The sequence below is a fragment of the Spea bombifrons genome, chromosome 5 (assembly GCF_027358695.1).
Source record: "Spea bombifrons isolate aSpeBom1 chromosome 5, aSpeBom1.2.pri, whole genome shotgun sequence".
Taxonomy (NCBI): Eukaryota; Metazoa; Chordata; class Amphibia; order Anura; family Pelobatidae; genus Spea; species Spea bombifrons.
The window spans coordinates 46,566,825-46,589,047 of NC_071091.1; the positions used below are offsets into that span (position 1 = coordinate 46,566,825).

At 42.3% G+C, this 22,223-nt stretch overlaps 1 protein-coding gene across 2 annotated transcripts in view; it reads right to left on the minus strand.

The window, feature by feature from the left end:
• The window catches only part of LOC128497332 (sodium- and chloride-dependent transporter XTRP3-like), a 169,209-nt gene extending 150,221 nt beyond the window's left edge, over positions 1–18,988 (minus strand). For both annotated transcript variants that reach the window (XM_053467323.1, XM_053467322.1), the window contains exon 1: positions 18,842–18,988. In XM_053467323.1, coding sequence (XP_053323298.1) covers positions 18,842–18,962 — 121 coding nt within the window. In that variant the 5' untranslated portion in view covers positions 18,963–18,988. The remainder of the gene's footprint in view (positions 1–18,841) is intronic.
• Positions 18,989–22,223: the final 3,235 nt, after the last annotated feature.

The following is a 22,223-nucleotide window of genomic DNA, read 5'->3' on the forward strand; positions in this document are numbered from 1 at the left end:
ATATGAACCTGGTATCTAGAGCCATTTTGGAAACTGAACACCAAAGGAGTCATTTGATATGCTGATACTCTCTGAAGTTAAGTACATATGTTATTACAATGTTATTAGAATATAATTGTTGACTGTCTGTAACTTTGTTATGGTAACCTTTTTTGATATATTGTTTTTACCGCTAGAGGTATTAATAAAGTATATCATTATATATCATAACATCTGTTGGTATTCGTCTTTACATAATTTAACTGTATTCCTGAATCAAATTTATTGTTGTATTGTTAGATGTGTTTTGTCTAAATTGTGTATAAATATTAGCATAATATTGCATAAAACAGGCCACGACCATAACAGAGGGTGACCTCTTGTTCTTTGTACATTTCTGTTAATGAACAGGTCACTGAAGAGCTTGTTATATTGGCCCTGCATATATTTATATGATGTTATCATATCCCCTCTGAGACGCCGTTTTTGTAGCGTATATAATTTTAACTTTTTTAGTCTCTCTTCATAACTAGTATCTCCCAATCCCCTTATTCATTTTGTAGCCCTCCTTTGCACTTTTTCTTGTTCCATAATGTCCTTTTTAAGGACCGGTGCCCAGAGTTATACCGCGTATTCAAGGTGAAGTCTTACCAATGACCTGTAAAGAGGCAAGATAATATCCTCCCCCCCTTGAATCAATACCTCTTTTTATGCATGCTAAAACCTTATTGGCCCTCGCAGCTGATTGCTGGCATTGCGCACTGTTGTCAAGTCTGTTGTCAACCGTTATTCCTAAATCCTTCTCATTGGTAGTTTTCCCCAAGGATAATCCATTTAAAGAATAGGTTGCATTTTTAATATTTTTACCATAATGCATAACTTTGCATTTCTCTATATTGAACCTCATCTGCCACTTGCACACCCAGTCCCCAACTCAGTCTAAATGTTCCTGCAAAGAAGAAACATCAAGGTTAGTCTGAATTACCCTGCCTAATCAACATAAGCACCGTGCATTTGGAGCTACATAAAATGGCTTTCCATTTTTCCGGTTTACCTAAATCATTTGCCATTTGGCTTATTCCTCCAGGAACATCCACTCTGAAAATCTTTGTGTTGTCAGCAAAAAAACATACCTTTACATCAAGACCTTCTGCAATATCACTAATAAAAATATTAAAGAGAGTGGGTCCAAGTACAGATCCCTGAGGTACCCCATTGGTAACAAGACCTTGCTCTGAATAGACACCATTGACTACAACCCTCTGTTTTCTGTCACTCAGCCACTGCCTAATCCGTTCAACAACATTGGGATCTAAACTCAGAGATTGTAGTTTATTGCTAAGTCTTCTATGTGGGGCACTGTCAAAGGCCTTACTGAAATCCAGATACACAATGTCTTCTGCACCACCGTGATCAATTACTTTAGTCACCCAATCAAACAAATCAATAAGATTAGTTTGACATGATCTTTCTAAGGTAAACCCACGTGACTTCAGATGTTCAACAATTGTGTCCTTTAACATAGTTTCCATTAATTTCCCCACTATAGATGTAAGACTTACTGGCCTGTAGTTGCCGACTCCTCCCTATTGCTTTTTGGTTTTCCAGTTCACATCAGGGAGATTAAAGTCACCCATGATTATACCCTCTCTCTTCACTGTCATCTTAGCTATTGATTATCTAGTCCTTCTACCTGTCCTGGGGTCTATAAATCACACCTACACGAGTTACTTTACTTTTGCCAAATTGTAATGTAACCCAAACTGACTATGTTGTCCTCACCAACTTGTGTTAACTTAGATTTTGTTATTTTTTTACATATAGGGCCACCCCTCCCCCTTTCTTGCCCTTTCTGTCTTTTCTATATAAAGAATACCCCGGTATTGATATGTCCCAGTCATTTTTCTCATTATACCATGTCTCAGTAACAGCCACTATATCAACATTCTCAGTTGGCACTACTGTTACAAGTTCATGGATCTTATTCCCTAAACTTCGAGCATTTGTAGACATGACTTTTAGCTTGTCATTTAACACTAATGCTGCAATCACTTTATGTCCTTGTTTTGGGGGGCAAAATATATGCTTCTCCCTATTATCTGTATAGACCAAGCCCCCAGATCCACCCACCTGGTTACTAAGTAAATCACCTTTCCTTTCTGTACTGTCTAGCAGGTATTTATCTCCCCCTCCATTCCTAGTTTAAAATCTCCTCCAACCGTCTAGCCATTCTCTCCCCAAGCACATTGGACCCTCTTGCATTCAGGTCCAATCCATCACAACTATAGAGATCCTACCCCAAAGCAAAATCAGCCCAGTGACCTCCAAAGCCCTCCTTCCTACACCAAGACTTCAGACATGCATTTAGCTGCATAATCTCCATCTTCCTCTTACTATGTCATTGGTGCCAATGTGCACCAAGACAGCTGGATCCTCACCAGTTTTGGTAGCAAAAGTGGACCTACACAATATTAGGCAAATAGTCATAATGTTACGGCTGATCAGTGTATATAGAATGTGATGCTCAGGTGTCCACATACTTTTGGTCATGTTGTGTAAGTATGGAGAGTCAGGCGAGAGTCAGGATTTTGAACTGAATCCTGAAGCATATAGGCAACCAAGGAAGAGACTGACTTAGGGAAGGGTTGTTAGTAAGGGGGTCAAATGGAGGGTCTTAGTTGCATCTTGTGTTAGGAAAGGCTATCCAAGCAATAATTTTAGTTTGCATTGTGGATGTGAATTGTGAAATGAGAGATCATAGTCAATGGTGACTTTCTGTGATTGAGCAATATGCCCCATAGGAGAAGATACATGGCTGTCCATCTAATTTCTATTCAAGGATCAGGTTAAGTACCTCAGAGCTGTTACTAAAATGGAATGATAATCTTTGGGATGGATGCATAGCTCAGCTTACTTAGGATCATGTGTTAATACAGCATCTTGAAGATTATAATGACAAACCTGCGCACATACACGTATACATAGACATTCATGCTCAAATGCCTGTAGACTGTACATAGATATTTATGCTCACATGCACTTGCACATAGACGTTCATGCTCACACGCACTTATACAGACATTTATGCTCACACGCACTTATACAAAGACAATCATGTTCACACAGACTTATACATCCATGATTACTAGACTTGGGCACCAGGGGGCTCTTCGTGCTCGTCTTCGGGGGAAAAAAATCTCCGTATTCCGCGAATATTCGCCCGTTCCTGTCTTCTTTTTGGGCGAATATTCGTGGACATTCTTCGTGCTCGTTTCATCTTCGTTTTCTCCCGGCTGCGTAGCAGGGGTTAATACGGGGTTAAGAACACATCGAAGCAGCAGCAGCAGATGCGTTCGCGCCGTGAAGGTACGTGTGTGCGACTCTATTGGTCGCCGGAAGGGGGCTGGTCTGGCATCAACAAATGAATTGCAGAACTGCAGAATGCACTTCATTCGTTAATGGCAGACGAGCCCCCTGCCGAAACGACCAATAGAGTTGCACACACGTACCTTCATGGTGCTATCCGAGGTGTACACAATACACATTGCCCGAAACTGAGGGCCAAGTTCCTCCAAGCAGTTGTCTTGTCTGAGACCTAGACAAATGCTCCAAGGAACTTGGCCTCCTTTTTATCATACACAGTCACACATCCATAGATGTTTAATAAAAGAACAGGGATTATTTTACATTTTTAAATCGATTTTGGACCACTTTTAAATACATGCCTAACATTTGCTACCTATTTATAATGGCATACTTTGCAACAACCCAACTTTTACTGGACAGGACTGGAAAAAAGCAGGACTGTCCACGAAAATGTTGGGTGTGTTGGCAGGTATGCGAATGGAAAAATGTTGGACAAGAACTAAAAAATAGCTTAGGGTTAATGTACAGTTATGTTTAAGAGTATTAGCAGTGCACTGTTTTGGTTAAAGATGTATTATCTCTAAATAATAATTTAATTTTAATGGGTGTTAAAAAAAACAAATAGGGGTTTATTTAATTTTATTTTAAAGTTATATTTATTATTTACTTTATTATATTTATTTAATGTTGTAGTGCTACCCTACCCAGCTATACATATGTGCACTAGGATACCTAGTTTAGCTAAATTTGATGGGACAGGAAAAAAGCAGGACTGTCCCTGAAAAAGTTGGGTATGTAGGCAGGTATGTGGATGGAAAAATGTTATAGGGTGAAGTGTGAGTTATAGCATTAATGCTAGTGAGTGTAGAAATGAAGGCCAGGGCAAATAACAGGAGGAAAGGTCCTTGTGATTTGTGAATTGTACGTGTGTGTGTGTTATGTGTGTTATGTGTTATGTCACTGTTATATGTGTTATGTTTGGTAGGTTGTGTATCAGACGGAAAAAAATGAAATGGAAATGGAAAAGGAAATGGAAAAGGCGAATGAGTGGGCAATTGGCGACCCACTCACCTGTTTCACCCCAGGGCAAGGCATCCAAAGAACTGTCAGTCCTAGACGTTAGGCAGCGGACTTCCAGAGCTCAGACACAAGGACCTAGCGTAAGCTGGCTACTCCGGCGGAGGTAGCAGGCGTTGCCACACCGCAAACAGACGCAGCCAAGGGGGAGAAACTACCCTTACCACTAGGGACATTTTGGGCATGACTCTAGCCAGGAAGCGAACTGGCAGAGAAGAGACGCTGGCACCACCACCAGCAGCAGCGTTGAGAAAGGCGAATGAGTGGGCAATTGATGACCCGCTCACCTGTTTCACCCCAGGGCAAAGCATCCAAAGACTGTCAATCCTAGGCGTTTGAAAGCGGATTTACAGAACTCAGACACAAGGCCCTAGTGTAAATTAGCTACACCGGCGGAGGTAGCAGGCGTTGCCACACCGCAAACAAGTGCAACCAGGGGGAGAAACTACGTTGAACATTAGAGAAAGAAAATTAACTTTCCAAGCTAAGAGCTGGGTAACCCAACTTGGGCAGATTGAATTTAAGAAAGGCAATCTGCTCAATCAGATGAGGTGCCATGCGTGAGCACTGTGGACTCAGTATGTTTCCAGTCATAGAAAACACGCACTCACTTTGAACAGTGGTTGGCGGACATGATAGTAGCTGCTGCGCAACCCATGAGAGTGCAGGCCACACACTCTTCTTTTCATCCCAGTAGCTAAGAGGATCAACATTAGGCGCAGAAGGAACTTCACAGAGGTAAAGTTTGACCATTTCAGCAGCACTACTCTCCTTTCTGCTGCTTGCTCTGTCAGATGGTCCAACTATACTCCCAAGTGCCTCTTCCCAAAACGCAGCTGCTCCACTAAGCTGTGTTGTGCTGCTTGAGGCACCGCTGCTGATGCTGCTGCTAGGAGTAGCAGACAACATCATCTCTTCCTCCTCCTGCACCTCTCCCTCCTCGGACAGCATTCCCATTTTACGCTGCCAGTCACGCACCTTGTTGACCAATTGCTCCCGGTAGCTACTGAGAACATTAAATTTCATTGCTAGCTTTCCCTTAATTCTTGGATCGCAAAGGCACGCTAGCATCATTTCGGGACTCTCTTCCATGCATTTGCGAAGGTGTACTTTTAGCAGATCCTTCAGCTTCCTGACTATGGCTGCTACGTCAGGATGTAGAGTGCCACCTTGAACAGCCTCACGGTTTTCAAGGAACACATCCATCTTGCTGCCTAGATGGGAGAACACTGGGATTACCTGGCAGTGTTTGAGCTTAAATTTTCAGTGGCATCCCTGAATTGTTTAAGGACTGCCACTAGCTGGGCGATCACTGTCCAATCCTCCCTATTCAATGGAGATGTAATCCCAATATTATGCTCTGAGGCAAGATTATGGATTGCCCTCTGCTGCTCCAAAATCATCTCAAGCATCTCTAAAGTGGAGTTCCACCGCGTACTGACATCCTGTCGTAGGCAGTGTACGGGAAGACCTGACCTCAATTGCTCTTCCTTCAAAAGTAGGCTAGCCTTAACACTATGGTGAAAGTGCCCAGCGATCTTTCTGCAGCGGGACAGAACTACTGCTGCTACATTAGTTCCTTCTGACATTGCTGCCTTCACTACAAGATGGATGATGTGGGCTGTACAGCGCACACCAACAATATGATCATCTCGCAGCGCTTTCACCATATTGGCACCTCCGTCAGTTACCACAAAACCAACTTCAACATTGGTGCCCACCTCTGCTCCCACCCAAAGGCTAAACATTTTCATTGCATGCAGAATATTTTGGAAAAAGTGCTTTTCATCCATCATTTCTGCATGGAGAAGGAATGATCGGTAGCCTGCTGCAGCAGTTTCCTTGGGCACACCGGGCTGCCACCAGTGTGCTGTCAAAGAAAGAAAGGTATGCTGCCCACCAGGTGCACTCCACAAATCTGTTGTGAAATGAACAGACTGACCAGCAGCCTTGGAAAGCTCCTCTTGCACTGCTGAAACACAGGACCGATACAATGAGGGGACAATGTTCCTACTGAAAGTGGAACGTGACAGAACTGTGTATTGTGGAGCCACAGCCGCCATCAATTGTTTGAAAGGCTCCCCTTTAATCATGGAGAAGGATGCCCCTCCAACAGCAATGAACTGACCAATAAGTTGCGTTACTTTATTGGCCTGCTGTTTGGACATTGACCTCTTGGAGTGGAATGCCACAAATTGTTCCAGGGTGGGCTGGACATGCAGTGCTCCAACCTGCCTTGGTCTCTGGCTGCCAGCACTAGCTGCTGCTGCTATTGGCTCAGAAGCAGCTGTTGGGGTTTTTCCACTCTCTCTGGAGATGGTACTAGTTGTTGTTGTAGTACCACGGGCACCAGCTATGCTGCCTGCACTACGTTTTACTTCTGCATCTTTCCCCAATAGCACAGTGTTGTGTTGAGTGCTGAGGTGATGCTTCATGCTAGCACTGGTAAAATGGCCAGACACTTTCCCTCTGCTTATTAGCTTCCCACAATGTTTGCACTTTCCATAGCGCCCTTCTCCAACATTTTCAAAGTGCTCCCAAATTGGGGCACGCATAGCCTTGGAGTGTGCCTTGGGTGCTGCTTCTACTGCTCGGGGTGGATGAACAGTGGCAGAACTAGTGGTGGTGGCACTGGTGGTACTACCAGTACTGGCCATAGTGGGACTGCTAATTGTTTTAACTCTATCAGATTTGGTAGGTTTTGCTGCTGGTGGTGGTGATGATCGTAGCGGAGAAGGTGGAGGCTCAGGGGAAAATTGTGCACTAGTCATTTGTACACTGCTCCCTGAGGAATCTGATTCCTGACCACTCATCTCCTCTACTTCCTCTGGCTCATAGTCTAGTTCTTCATTAGCCAGATCAAATGGAATTCCTGCTAGGCTGGAGATAAGACTGATAACGTGACTAGTAGTAGTGCGAGCAGGAAGAACAGACTCTGCACTTGGCCTCTCAGTCTCAGGCTCCTCTGGTACCTCGCTAGGTGGAGTTCCACTATGTGTAGCCCTCTCTCTAACTGTCTTTACAAAAATATTGTGAGAACTTGGTGGCTTGCTAGAGGTACTAGGAGGACATGGCGTGACGATACGGGTGGGAACAGTAGGCGCAGCACTAGTGGTGGTAGAGGTGGTGGTGGTGGTTTTTTCCCTACTAAGGAATGCTTGCTGCTAATTTGGCTCTGCTTGGTACCTTGCATGCTGCTTGTGGATGGGGAAGATGCTGCTTGGGGCAAAAGGCACTTCTTTTTACTCACAGGGCTAGTAGAAGTACTAGTTGTGCTACCCTTTAACTTTGGACGTGCTTCTGGTGCTTTAGGCTTTCCGTAAAAAACCATAGAGCTTGTGGGCCTAGCAGCACTACTACTGCCTGCTTTTGGTGCCTTTCCTTTACTTGATGATCCTTCAAGCAATGCCAAATGATAAGCGAGAGCTTGGCCTACTTGGCCGACTAGACTGACACAAAGGCTGCATCTTAGAACTGGTGGTGGTGCTGGTGGTGGTGGTAGATGGAGCTTGTCCCTCCTTAGTCCCAAAAGGAGGATCCATTTCAAATTTTGTGTTGTGTGTGTAGTGTAGTGTTTAAAACTATATAAAAAAAAAATAATTAAAAAAAGGGGAAAAAAAATTAAAGACAAAAAAATTTGAGGAAGTTCTCTTCAGTGCTACTGCTGAAAAAGTAAAACTATGCACAACTGCACTGTGCTGTTGTGTGCAATCTGCCAAAGTGCTCAAGTTATTTAAATTATTTACTCAAGATTAACTATTTATATTAACTAGCAGTATTTTATTTTTAATTTGAAGAGCCTAGCCTACTACTATGCTAAGCCTAAAGCTATATTCCTTACTATTCTAAGTCTAACTCTAGGCAGACGCTCTCAAGCCCACTAAACTAAATTGAGGTTAAATCAGATTCAGTATATGATTTATTAATTAATATTAAGATATATAATATTATTAATAGATTAGAATTACTTATATTATGGATTATAGATAGAATGTAGATTATGAATTAGAATTACTTATATATATTATAGATTATGAATTAGAATTTATTATATTATGTTATATAATATATATTAGAAGAATTGCTTATATTATGGATTATAGATAGAAGCCTATAGATCAGGGGTGTCCAAGTTTTTTCTGCAGTGGGCCACTTCATCAGAATTGTGTATGTGCGAGGGCCGCACTCATTTTTCACTGTGAGAAAATATGGCCTTTAATAAAATATGCAGATTAAATAGCACAAAACCTTTACTTTTCCTCTCACTGATTTCTGGGCCTAGAAAGTTTTGTGACTACAAATTCAGGATTCAGGATAATTAAAAATCAAATCGTTCTATTTATTCTAGGGATGCACCAAAATGAAAATTCTGGACCAAAACATTCACGGTTCACTTAGCCAAAACCGAAAATGACCCCCCCACCTTTTAATAATAAAAACTCACATTTTTAATAAAAGTAGGTAACACACCATAATTGGACCAAAAAAATTAGCAATATGACTTGGCATGATAGGACTGTGCTTGCTGTTAGCAATCACACTCCTATCATGCCAAGTCAGGCAGTACATGCTGGTACAGGGTGGCTGTAAGTGATGTTCAGACCCCATACTGCTGGAAGCATCAATACACAAGGGGGACAGCTAGCTAGGTTTCAGCATGTACTTGCTGACTTGGCATGATAGGAGTGTGATTGCTAACAGCAATCACAGTCCCATCATGCCTAGGTTCCAGCACTTACACATCCAACCAGTAAATGTTAGCTGTTAGCAGTCACACTCCTATCATGCCAAGTCAGCCAGTACATGCTGGTACAGGGTGGCTGTAAGTGATGTGCAGACCCCATACTGCTGGCAGCATCAATACACAAGGGGAGCAGCTAGCTAGGTTTCAGCATGTACTGGCTGACTTGGCATGATAGGAGTGTGATTGCTAACAGCAATCACAGTCCCATCATGCCTAGGTTCCAGCACTTACACATCCATGCTATCACACACACTCATTCATTCATATACTCATTCATTCACAGATTCATTCCCTAAATCACGCATACTCATTCAAACACCCTCCCCACCCCGTTACCTGCACTGCAGCTCATCGATGCCGCTCACAGACTTCAGCAGGGGGCACGGCATACCTCTGCATTCTCTGGTACTGTACAGAGGAAGCAGGACTGGAGCAGAGTCATGTGATGTCACGTGAACTCTGCTGGGTTCCGCTTCCTCTGTGCACTACAAAAGACCCACAAGTAAGTAGCAGGGCTCTTGTTGTAGCAGGGCTCGAGGTGCGGCCCACGGGCTGCATGTTGGACGCCCCTGTTCTAGATATTACTGTGGATTAGGAAGTACAGCATTTGTCTGCACAGGACATTATACCATGCACTACTCCAAGTATTGTAAGTGCAACTACAGACTAGTGTAATTGACATGTGTAGTATGGAAACATTTTTTAAAGGTTACTAAAGTCATACATGCAAGAATTCATCTTGAATCAGAATATAATTAGTAGAAGTCAGCATTATTTTGTGAAAGACATGTCTTTCAAATTAACCTTATTTAATTTTATGAAGAAGTTGGTAGAAATATATATCTAGGAGTGGTAGTAGATGTGATCTACTTGGACTTTGCTAAGGTATTTGATACAGTTCCAAAAGGTTGCTGTACAAATAGGGTTAGGGGCAAATGCATGTACTTGAATTGGAAATTGGCTAAAATATAGAATGCAAAGAAATGGAAAATTCTTAAACTGGACCAAGGTATAACGTGGAATACCTCAGGTCCTCTTCTTTTAGTTTGTTTATTAATGATTTGCCATATTGCATTGAGAGTCATGTCTCGGTGTTTGCTAATAACACAAAATTAGGTAGGGTAATACAGTCTAACATCTAACATTGATGTTGCTTCTCTGCCAAAGGATTTAGACTGAGTGAGGGACTGGACAGTCATGCTGCAAGTGAAGTTCAATACAGACAAATGTAAAATTATGCATTATGGGAAAAATAATAATAATGTATTATATACTTTAAATAATATCTCCTTGGGGAAAGCTACTACGGAAAAGTATATAGGAATAATTATAGATGACAAACTTAGCAACAGTGCGCAATGCAGCTGCAAATGTCAATAGGATAATGGCTTGTATAAAATGGGTTATTGATTCATGGAGAGACTAAAACAGTTGCATCTATATATGCTAGAAAAAACGGTTCTTAGAGGGAATATTATAACATTGTAGAAGTATATGCATGCCAATTTAAAAAGCTCTCCAGTGACCTGTTCATTAATAGACATGTACAAAGAACCAGAGGTGACCCTCTTAGACTGGAAGAGGGAAGATTTCATAAAAAACAAAGGAAGGGATTCTTTACAGCAAGGGGAATGAAGGTATGGAATTCACTGCATAAATAAGTGGTGCTATCAGATACAATGGATGCCTTCAATAAGGGTCTGGATATTTTTTTCAGAAAAGCAGAACATACAGGGCTATAAATGGGAAGGCTTTGGACAATTTAAACAGGGATTATTAAAAAACAATCAAAATAAGAGCATGATGATTTTCTATAAAAGTCATTATAACAACAATATTACCAAAACTGAGATTAGAAACCCAAACCACGGCAATGTTTAAAAACAAAACAAAAATTTGAGTACATGCCAATAATACTAAAACAACGGACATTTAGCTATGAGCAGCAACGCAGGTGGCCAAGCCCAGCAGCTAAGCTGCAGATATTGTGAAAATGCAAAATGTGCATTGAAATCAAATGGCAGGCAAAAGGTCAATGTGTCTAGGTGGAAAGCCATGTGACCGACTGACTTGCCATTAATAGATATGATCATAAGTTAGGTCATATTGGTGCTAGGGTTAAGGCATAGGGTCTCGATATGGTGCATGTAGATATTCGTAATTAGTGTCTAGAATTGTAGGTAACATGAAGTGTTTAGGTGACTCCATTACCATTTTAAATAGGTTTGAAATTTTCACTTTGGTGATCCAAGATGGCCACCAAACAATGGGCCCTATCGAGTCACCACCTACAACGTTTCCCGGGACCCATGAGATAATTATACACACTACGTTTGATTTCTGTGTTGTAAGTGGCTTCCAAATAAAGAGGTTTTAGTGATTTAAAATACATGTGCCACAGGAAGCATCAGTTTTTTGAGTACTGGTGCACATCAAAGAGCTGTAGTTTTTTTATGATTTTGATGATTTTTCAAGATGGCGCCCGCTACAGGTGACCTTTGATCCTCAAATTACATTGGGGCACCCATAGTGTTATGTAACGTTGCTTGTAGTTGGTTTTAATAAGGTTTAGTAGGAGTGCAGGGGCAGATATTGCAATTGACATGGTGCCAACGGTGTTTTGACACACTCCGCGCATTGAACAAACTTGACAGAGGAGGTGACTGAGGTTAAGTGTGCAAATTTGCAAACAATTGTGACCAGCAGTTCATGAGAAGTTGATTTAAGATTAAAGAGAAATTAAGAATGGAGGGCACAATTGCAGAGCTATTGACTTCTGTTGAAAAATTAAGACAAGGGTCATGGACATAGCTGGGAACTTCTGGGCTGCAGCTACCCGGAGCCTTCTCTTGCGGGACGCGGCCAGGGAGGTCATGCTGATGTCAGTGGGAAACACCCCCATTTAAAGTGAAAATGGGCGGGGAGCAGGGCGTGTCAAGATCCCACTCCTATGACCCGAAGGATTCGGGTCTTGACCCAGATAACCTGAGAAGCGGTGCTTTACCCAGCGATCTCTGGGTCAAACATGGAGAGTTCCGAGGTATGGTCATGAAGTGAAGCTACTGTGAATGTTTCAGAGCTATAGCTCTGGCGATTGCAGAGAAGAAGATTGTTGAAAAATTTAAAATCCTTGGGGCCACAGATCATATGACTTAGCATCCCAAATTTGTATGAGCATTACAGTATAATCTGTGCAATAACAATAGGTTGTCCAAGCGACTGCTTGGCCACCTAATTGCTATAAGGACATACGACCAGGGCCGGCCCGACAATGGAGCCGAGTGGGGCAACCGCTCCAGGCGGCATTTTTGAAGGGGCGGCACTTTGCCCCAAGCCCTTTTTTTTTTTTTAAGTGAAAGAGAGAGAAAGGGGCGCCGAGTGGTTTTCGGTTTTCGCCAAGCTGTCAGTACCCGCTCGGCGCCCGTCTCTCTCTCCTCTGCGGCGAGTCTCCCTGTTCGGTCTCGGTGCCGGCTTGTAATGCTGAGTGCCGGAAGATTACCTCATTTCCGGCTCTCAGCATTACAAGCCGGCACCGAGACCGAACAGGGAGACTCGCCGCAGGACTGCTGAAAGGTAAGTACAGGGGGGGGGTAAGGGTAGATAATAGGGAGGGAGGGAGGGAGGGAGGGAGAGGAAGGGTAGATAATGGGGGGGGGCGGCAGGGACGGAGGGAGAGGAAGGGTAGAAAAGGGGGGGGCGGCATTTTAAAATTCGCCCCAGGCCCTGCATACGACCTACAGAACACGAATTTCATAAGGCAGCATCTTGCAATCAACTTCAAACCAGAATAACAGAGTTAAGACATATCCACACATCGCTTTAATAAGAAGCTGAGTGCTCTGTTGAGTTAAAAAAGAAGTGTGGGGGCTAAAACTACTCTACGGGAAGCAAGCACTGCTGCAGAAACTTCACGAAGACAGTAACATAAAAGAAAGAATGAGCAAATAGCAATGATAAAATAGCAATTTGGTAGAATCGGAATGGTTTCAAATATCTATATAAATATAAAATGAAAAGTCAACCAATTAAAGAGGCTATTTAAGGAATAGGAAAAACAACAAAATATTTTATTTGTTATGATGTATTAATTTACACAGTGTCATCATTAGGCAGTACTGTGTAATTCTGAAGGGGTTTGGTGGGTATATAAAATAATCCCTCAAGATTGTAAATTTGCGAGCAGGGCTGTCTCCACTTTATGTATCGGTTTGTCTTAATCTGTCAACTGTAGTCTTGTCGTACCCATTGAATATTTGTATTGAAAGAGGCGCTGCGTAAATTGTTGGCGTTATATAAATAAAAGCTAATAATACTTATGAGTGAAGGAGGTAAAGGAGGAGGCTGTGGCATACATTAATGATGTTACTCATACCTGACCCTCTTTTTGGCAGGATCTTTACTGCATCACTGCATGACCATTGTGGAATGGTCATCTCTGTAATACATTTTGAACCACATCTATAGGTTTGAGAGGGGGGAGATGGACCTACTAAACACCTTATTCACTGTTTGGTTCTTTTTGCAATTTACATGACTGTGTGAAAGAAATGCACATTGCGTCAGTTGTCTAAACTCCTGCAGAGTACAAAGGAGCTTTTCCCTCATGTACTAGATTATTATTTTCCTGGCAGAGAAAAGGGGCACGAGAGGTCAAGGAGTCCTAAAGCAAGAATTGTTTAGTTGACTTATGCTGAAAACAAATATATTTGTTTCCCTTAATGAGATATACAGGGTTTTATAATACTAGAGCAACAGTATTCTCAGAAATTGCCCTGCTCCAGGAGAGAAATCTGCCCTGACCCATGTCACTTAAAATATTTACAATTACTGTCTTAACTGCAGAGGAAACCTGCTCATTTATTTGTAAGTTATGTGTTCCTCTTTAACTGGAACTCTTGTGTGTACATTTGAACATTAAGTGAGGAAATAAGTCAAACTGTGATCTGAAGTCAAAACACTTAAGCACTAGCAGTGCCTCTTACATTTTATAGAACATATCACTTCAATGTACAGTGGGAGGCTGATTAGAGCATGTGCTTGCTGGAATTACTGTGGAAAGCAGGCTTTTTCATTTGTTTCTGAATAATAATACTGTATTGGCTCGATTATAGGCCTAACCCTGCTGCTTGCGCGCAGCAGGGCTAAATGAAAATGAAAAAATAAAATAAAAAAACACCCGCCCGGCACCTGGAACAGCATGTCCCGGGCTTTGGGAGATATGAATTGCGCATCCCTGCGCTAAACCCCGATTATAGCCCGCACCTCCACTTTAAAGACTTAAAGTGGGGGGGGAAAGTGCGGCATATATTTGGGCAAATACGGTAATAGTCATTGACATACATAATTTCCTTCAGCAGACACACTGCATTTTAAGGCCACAGTTTTAAGCAAAATATCTTATTATCTTTCAGAGCCTTTATTAACCCCTTAACGACAAAGCCCGTAAATGTACGGGCTGCTGTTAAACAGCTTTCACGGAAAGTCCTCCCCGCAAGAAAAATGGCCACAAGAAAAATAGCGCCCGGCTAAAACAGCTTAGGAAGCGATCAAAATCGCTTCCTAAGCATACACGGTGTTGCTGACATGCCTCGATATCGAGGCATGTAGCAACACAACCCCCCTACCCCGATAGCCTTATGATTGCTCCGAAGAGCAACCACAAGTGCCATCATGTAAATGACGTTGCCGCCATTCACAAGATGGCGTCAACAATAGAAAACTGAATGAGTTCCCAGAGGGTCTATCCAGACCCTCTTGAGAACTCTTGAGCTCCTCCTGCATGCAGGTACTGCATTCAACCATGCAAGGTCAATGGAACCCAGCTCACTAATTAGTGTGATTAGTAAAAAAAAAAATGTAAAAATATGGTAACATGTAAAAATTCCCCACTGTCACCAAAAAATTAAACAAAAATACGTTTATTATGAGCAAGTCCTACAATTCTATATCTTCACAAAAATTCCCGTGTGGAAGATGTTAAAATATTGGCATTATAGATGCCCATAGGATGCCTAGTTTTTAAAAATGTATGATTTGATGGGTTAAATTGAATTGGCCGGCTTCAAAGATGTCCCAAATATGGGACGTGGGCTTATGTATTACCATAAAGTTTGACAAAGGCTGGTGGTAAAATTAGTCCATGGAAATGGTTAAAATACCAGCATTTCAAATACCTTAGGCTGTCTAGTTTTCAAAAATATTTGGTTTGATCTTGTTGGGCTAGTGCAGCCGCATAAGTACTGTGTGTTTTTGTTCAGCAAGCAGTGATGCTAACTGTTTTGCTGTGACATTTTATTTTCTAATTTCTTTTCAAGAAAGATTGACTTTCATGTGTGATGACAACAACTGTACTAAGAAAAGCTTCAAGGTACTAGCTGTAGTACTAAAATAATTATAATCTTTAATCTTAATCTATAATATATTATATATTATATAATATAATATACATTCTAATTCATAATCTATAATATAAGTAATTCTAAATTCTAATTCATAATCTATAGCAGGGGCGTCCAACATGCAGCCCGTGGGCCAAATGCGGCCCGCGAGACCTGGAGGTGCGGCCCGCGTGAGATCAGCAGCCAGGGCAACCGATCTTACGCGGGCCGCACCTCGAGCCCTGCTACAATAAGAGCCCTGCTACTTACTTGTGGGAGGGTCTTTTGTAGTGCACAGAGGAAGCGGAACCCAGCAGAGTTCACGTGACATCACATGACTCTGCTCCAGTCCTGCTTCCTCTGTACAGTACCAGAGAATGCAGAGGTAGGCCGTGCCCCCTGCTGAAGTCTGTGAGCGGCATCGATGAGCTGCAGTGCAGGTAACGGGGTGGGGAGGGTGTTTGAATGAGTATGCGTGATTGAGGGAATGAATCTGTGAATGAATGAATGAGTATATGAATGAATGAGTGTGTGTGATAGCATGGATGTGTAAGTGCTGGAACCTAGGCATGATGGGACTGTGATTGCCTAGGTTCCAGCACTTACACATCCAACCAGTAAATGTTAGCTGTTAGCAGTCACACTCCTATCATGCCAAGTCAGCCAGTACATGCTGAAACCTAGCTAGCTGCCCCCCTTGTGTATTGATGCTGCCAGCAGTATGGGGTCTGCACATCACTTACAGCCACCCTGTACCAGCATGTACTGGCTGACTTGGCATGATAGGAGTGTGACTGCTAACAGCTAATATTTACTGGTTGGATGTGTAAGTGCTGGAACCTAGGCATGATGGGACTGTGATTATTATAGTTGTGAGATATCACAATAAACAATATTTACAAAACATTGAAAATATGTAATTTATCATGGGGCTTTGATTGGTTGATTGAGGATATTCTTAAATTGCACATATCTGGCACGTGACATTTACTTCCAGACCTATTGTGCGAAAAAATATTTTATAAAAATCTGGTTTGCTATCATTTGTTTGTACAATGGGCAAATGCAATAAGATTAAACTGACTTGTCTTTTTCAATCTTTATGCTATAGCAAGTCACTGTTTGCATTACATCTTAATTTTTGTTTTCTTTTATGAAGATTATAATAAAAATAAAATTTAGATTTGTACAACAGCAATTTAAAGCAATATAATCAAATGTGTTTTTAATGGGAGATTGTTGCCCACTGGAAGAAAAGTTCATCCTACAAAAGAACACTTGTGTCTATGACAGGTCCTTTTGAATCTGGTCTTGTGCAAAGTAAAATGGTAAAATGTAATTTTCAACCTTTGTGCGGACAGGGACGGGCTGGGCAGGGGGACAATTGCCCCCCAGGCTGCCCGAAATCTAATCTAAGCAGCCGCTGGGTGCTGATGCGGCCAGCCGGCGCTACTATAATACTTGTTTTTTGGTCCGGCTTGCCATATTAAATTTTAAAAATGTATTAAAGCAGCGCCGGCCGGGGGCATCAGCACCCAGCTGCCGTGTGCGATGGCCGCCTAGTGATGAGAGCAGGGTGAAGGGTGAAAGCTCCGCCCCCTCGCACGGACCTTTCACCCCTCACGCTGCTCCCATCACTATGCGGCCATGAGATTGCTGGGAATGTAATCTAAACGGCCGATGCGTGCTGATGCCGCCGGCCGGTTCTGCTTTAATACTTTTTTTTTACTTTATATGGCAAGCCAATTCAGCTTGCCATATTACATTAAAAAAAGTGTTAAAGTAGCTCCGGCCGGCGGCATCAGCACGCATCGGCCGTTTAGATTACATTCCCAGCAATCTGATGGCCGCATAGTGATGGGAGCAGCGTGAAGAGTGAAATCTCCGCCCCCTCGCACTCAGACTGCTGGAGCACCGGATGTCGTGTCAGTGACATCCTGTCAGGATAGAGAAGAGAACAGTGTGCGGCTACCAGAGGACGGAAGTGAAGAGAAGTAGAAGGTCAGTAAACTAATGTATTTTTTGTACAAACTGTATAATATTTTTTTGTATTTGTTAAAAACAAAAAAATCGGCATGTGTGTGTATGTAAGTGTGTCCCCCTATATGCCACTCTCCATTATATGCCTTTTAACCAGAGTGGCGTATAAGGATATAAGGCATTTCTGGAGGTAGAGAGGCATATAGGGGGTTAAAAGGCATATCAGGGGGCAGAGTGGCAAGCCTGGGGCAAATGTGCATAACTGGGGGGGGTCAGGTTGGCGAATAAAAGGAAATAAAAACAAAATGTAGATAGAAGGGGGTAGGGATAGGGTAGATAGCCTGAGAAGGGGGGGAGAGGGGGTAGATGGTGTGAGAGGAGGGTAGATTGGGTTGGGGGGGCCCTTAACAGATTCTCGCACCGGGGCCCTGAGGCTTCTAGTTACGCCCCTGGCTAAAGAGACAGTGCCAGTAAAAAAAATACCACATCTCATTCATTTGTTTAATTTTGATTTACAACATGTTATTATTATATATGTATTATGATAAAATTTTGAACATGTGTGGCGCCATTGTGTGACACTACAACACATTAATTGCCCACCACAAAATAGTACATAATTGTTATTGAATGTTCATGAATCTGGTAACTATGGGAGGTGGAAATGCAAGTCTAAGGGGCAAAATAAAGTACAATACAATGCAAACAAGTGGTAGGAAAACATAATTTACAACTTTCCCTGTTATTCTTAAGGATCCACAACTTTTTACAATTAATCTTATTCTAAACAGGAGTGGGCTGGTAACACCAAGTCCTGTTTGGCACAAATTCACTTGATGACTTTATGTAGAATTGCAAAGTAAAGCACAAATAAATTATTTCTGATAGTGGCCCCAAACTTACAAATCAGATGGCCAAGGGGGAAATTGCCCCTACCCCTCTATAGCAACCCTTCTTTGATTCCATACCAAATATTTATAGAGGTCCTATTAACACATTTTTTTGCCAGTTATGCAGAACAATGCACTTTATAAAGAAACCTTCATTTACAGATGTGGTAAATATATGTTACATATTTTGCCTTTAGGTGTTCAATGCATCTATAACTGATCAGCAGAAAATAAAGCACTAATGTTTTTAGTAAGAGGATGTTACATGATGTCTGTCAATAGTAAGATTGCAAGTAATCAGAAATATTTACTTAAAATGGAAATACCAGCTCAAACGTTCTTAAAGCAAAATGTTAATTTTGTTCTATTTAGTAAATACAAAAAAAAAATTATTTTTTTTTTTAAAAAAATGGAAAAAACCCACTTACCACCTCCATACAGCTGGCATAAGTAAGGAAATCTCCAAACATTTCCTAACCCAACAGCATAGGATATGCAGGCAAACACAAACTGTAAAGAGTTATCCCACAGTGGACGGGGCTTTTCCATTTTCTTTCTTGCAAGCCAAGAGCCTGTTCTGCTATGTGAATTTTTTTTTTATGAACTGGAATTCACATTGAAGGGGGTGTGTATTTTCTACAATCTTTGTCAGCTTTTTTTTAAATTACTAATCGTATTAACAGATTCAATGGAATGCTAGTAAATAGATTATAGAGAAACAGAAGGCAAAATAAAATGCATTTTGGATTGTACTTAGGGTAGCTCGGTTGAACCTTACTATTTTCTGGCTACGGATGAACAATGTAATAAGAGAACTTTGACACAACACAACAAAAACGATAAAATGGCTTATCTACTTTTTATGAAAGTATAATAAAAATTGCATAATATAGCTAGAAAGTTGTCTTGTATAATATTTATTTCAGCTCTTATTATTTTGTAATGTAAACTGCTCGATTATAAAACGACAATGATTAAAAGACGACCCCCCAAAATCTGAATATTAATTAAGGAAAAAAAGAAAAAGCCTGAATATAAGACGACCCTATAGGAAAAAAGTTTTACCAGTAAATATTTAAGAAAAGCTGTGATTGAGAAAAATATTTTTTCTTGTTTTTATTTCCTTTTATTTGCCAACCTACCCCCCAGTTATGCACATCTGCCCCCAGGCTTGCCACTCTGCCCCCAGAAATGCCTTATACCCCCCTATAAGCCACTATGCCTCCCTGATATGCCTTATACTCTCCTATATGCCACTCTGCCCCGTGAAATGCCTTTTAACCCCCTATATGCCACTCTGCCTCCAGAAATGCCTTATACCCTTATATGCCATATGGGGGTTAAAAGGCATATCATGGGACAGAGTGGCATATAGGGGATTAAAAGGCATTTCTGGAGGCAGAGGGGCATATAGAGGGTTAAATGCATTTCTAGAGGCAGAGTGTAATGAAGAGGGTTAAAAGGCATATCATGCCTCCAGAAAAGCCTTAAACCCCCATATAACACCCCCCCTTCACGACTTACCACTGCTTCTGGTGTCTGATGAGGGCAGCGGGTGGAGGCCAGCATTCATGAAGTTAAAGGGGCTGGTGTTCACACACAGCACCGCCCAATGGTCATGTGTCAGCTCTTCGTCCCCCCTTTTTTAAGACGTGGGACGAAGTGCTGAGGCATTGCCATTGGGCGGCGCGGTGTGTGCACCGACCCCCTCAACTTCATTAGGCGCCGGTAGGAGGAGGCCTGGGTGCCGCTTTCAATACCGCTCACAGCCGCTCACCGGGATTTTCCCGGTATCCCGGTGGGCCAGTCTGATCCTGCTCACCAGTGTTAAAACTCGGTCCCAAAAGGTACAAAAAACAGCCTGGTCCTTAAGGGGTTAAACTCTCTTGAAAGTACCTATATTCTTTTGGAGATACAGTCTCCAGTACTGTACACAATACTCCAACTAAGGTCTTACCAGTGCTGCTCTACTGCATTGTCTACCTACCTTTAAATTGTCAGAAATAATTACCCCTAAATCCGTTTCCTCGCACGTTGAGGTTAGGACAGTATCAAATATTCTAGAAAAAGGCTCCAGGCACTCAAGGGTTCCATCAGGCAGATTTATTGAAGGAGAAGGACAACAACGTTTCGACCTCACGATGAGGTCTTTATCAAGTTGAAAGTATCAAATATTCTGTCCTTGAGTTTTTATGCCCTAGATGCATTACTTTGCATTTATCCACATTAAATGTCAGTTGCCACATCTCTGATCATTTTTCCAGTTTACCCAAATAATTTGCCATTTGGCTTCTACCTCCAGGAACATCAACCCTGTTGCAAATCTTTGTGTCGTCAGAAAAAAGACATACCTTTCCATCAAGACCTTCTGTAATCTCATTAATAAAAATATTAAAGAGTAGTACAGATCCCTGAGGTACCGCACTGGTAACAAGACCTTGCTCTGAATATGTGCCATTGACTACAACCCTCTGTTTTCTGTCACTCAGCCACTCCCTAATCCATTCAACAACATTGGGATCTAAACTCAGAGATTGTAGTTTATTTATAAGTCTTCTATGTAGGACAGACCTTACTGAAATCCAGATACGCAATGTCTACTGCACCACCTTGATCAATTACTTTAGTTACCCAATCAAAAAAAATTATTGTTCAAAAATGTTAAACAAAAATTTTGAAAAAATATGGTAACGTAAAAATCCCCACTGTCACCAAAAAAAAAAGTTTTTAATAAGCAAGTCCTACAATTCTTTATCTTTGGGGGCGTGACCGACCCGCGACTGAGATGGAAGCATAAGTCCTCAGCTCCCGCTCCTCGTGTCTGTTAATACACTCCGGTTTCAAGCAAGGTCCCTCAAAATGGGCAAACACTCCAAACTCAACACCCCGAAGCCATCGGGAACTAGAGAAAAATCAGCACTTACTTCTGTGTGCTCCTACTTCAATGCGTCGTCGGATCAAGATTCCCGCGACTCTTCCCACAGGCCGCCATCTTCGCCTCCAAGTCCTGTCAGTGAAGCAGATGTAGAGGATCAGCACGCCCAGCAACCACCTCGAGCTCCCTCGGCGGAGCGGTTATGGCATGAAAAGCTTGACTCCCTACCTTCGAAGGACGACATCACGGCGATCATCGACCACGCTACGCAGGGCCTACATGTGAGTCTCTCTGCTATACAAGCAGATATCCGCCATATTGGGGACCGCGTGGCTTCCTTGGAAGATACAGAACCGAAGATCTGCAAAACAGTAGACTCCCTTACCTCACAGCTGCGAGACCAGGCCGATGCTCTGGTACAGCTTACGAGAAAGCTGGACGATCTGGACAATAGGGGCCGAAGAAACAACATACGGGTACGTGGCTTACCGGAATCGGTTGTTCATGACGACATTGCCTCGACACTACAACTTATATTTAATAAGATTCTCCACCGACCGGCCGACACTGTCATCCACTTTGACAGAGCACACAGGGCCCTCCGACAGAGACCCTCGGGAGTGGCACCTCACCGGGACATTATCTGGTGTTTGCAAAGTTATCCTTTGAAGGAAGACATCATGCGCACCTACAGAGGCAATGCGGTCTGCTCCTGGGACTCTCATCCCATTACACTCTTTCAAGACCTTTCGCCTCTTACATTTCAAGCACGGAGGATGCTCCGACCTGTCACACAAGCTTTACGGGAGGCTAACATCCCCCACCAATGGGGCTTTCCATTTGCCCTGTTGGTCCGCCGAGGTAACACGACTCATATTATTCGCCATGCCACCGACGTTCATCAGTTCACTGAAGCTCTTGGTTTACCTGGCTGC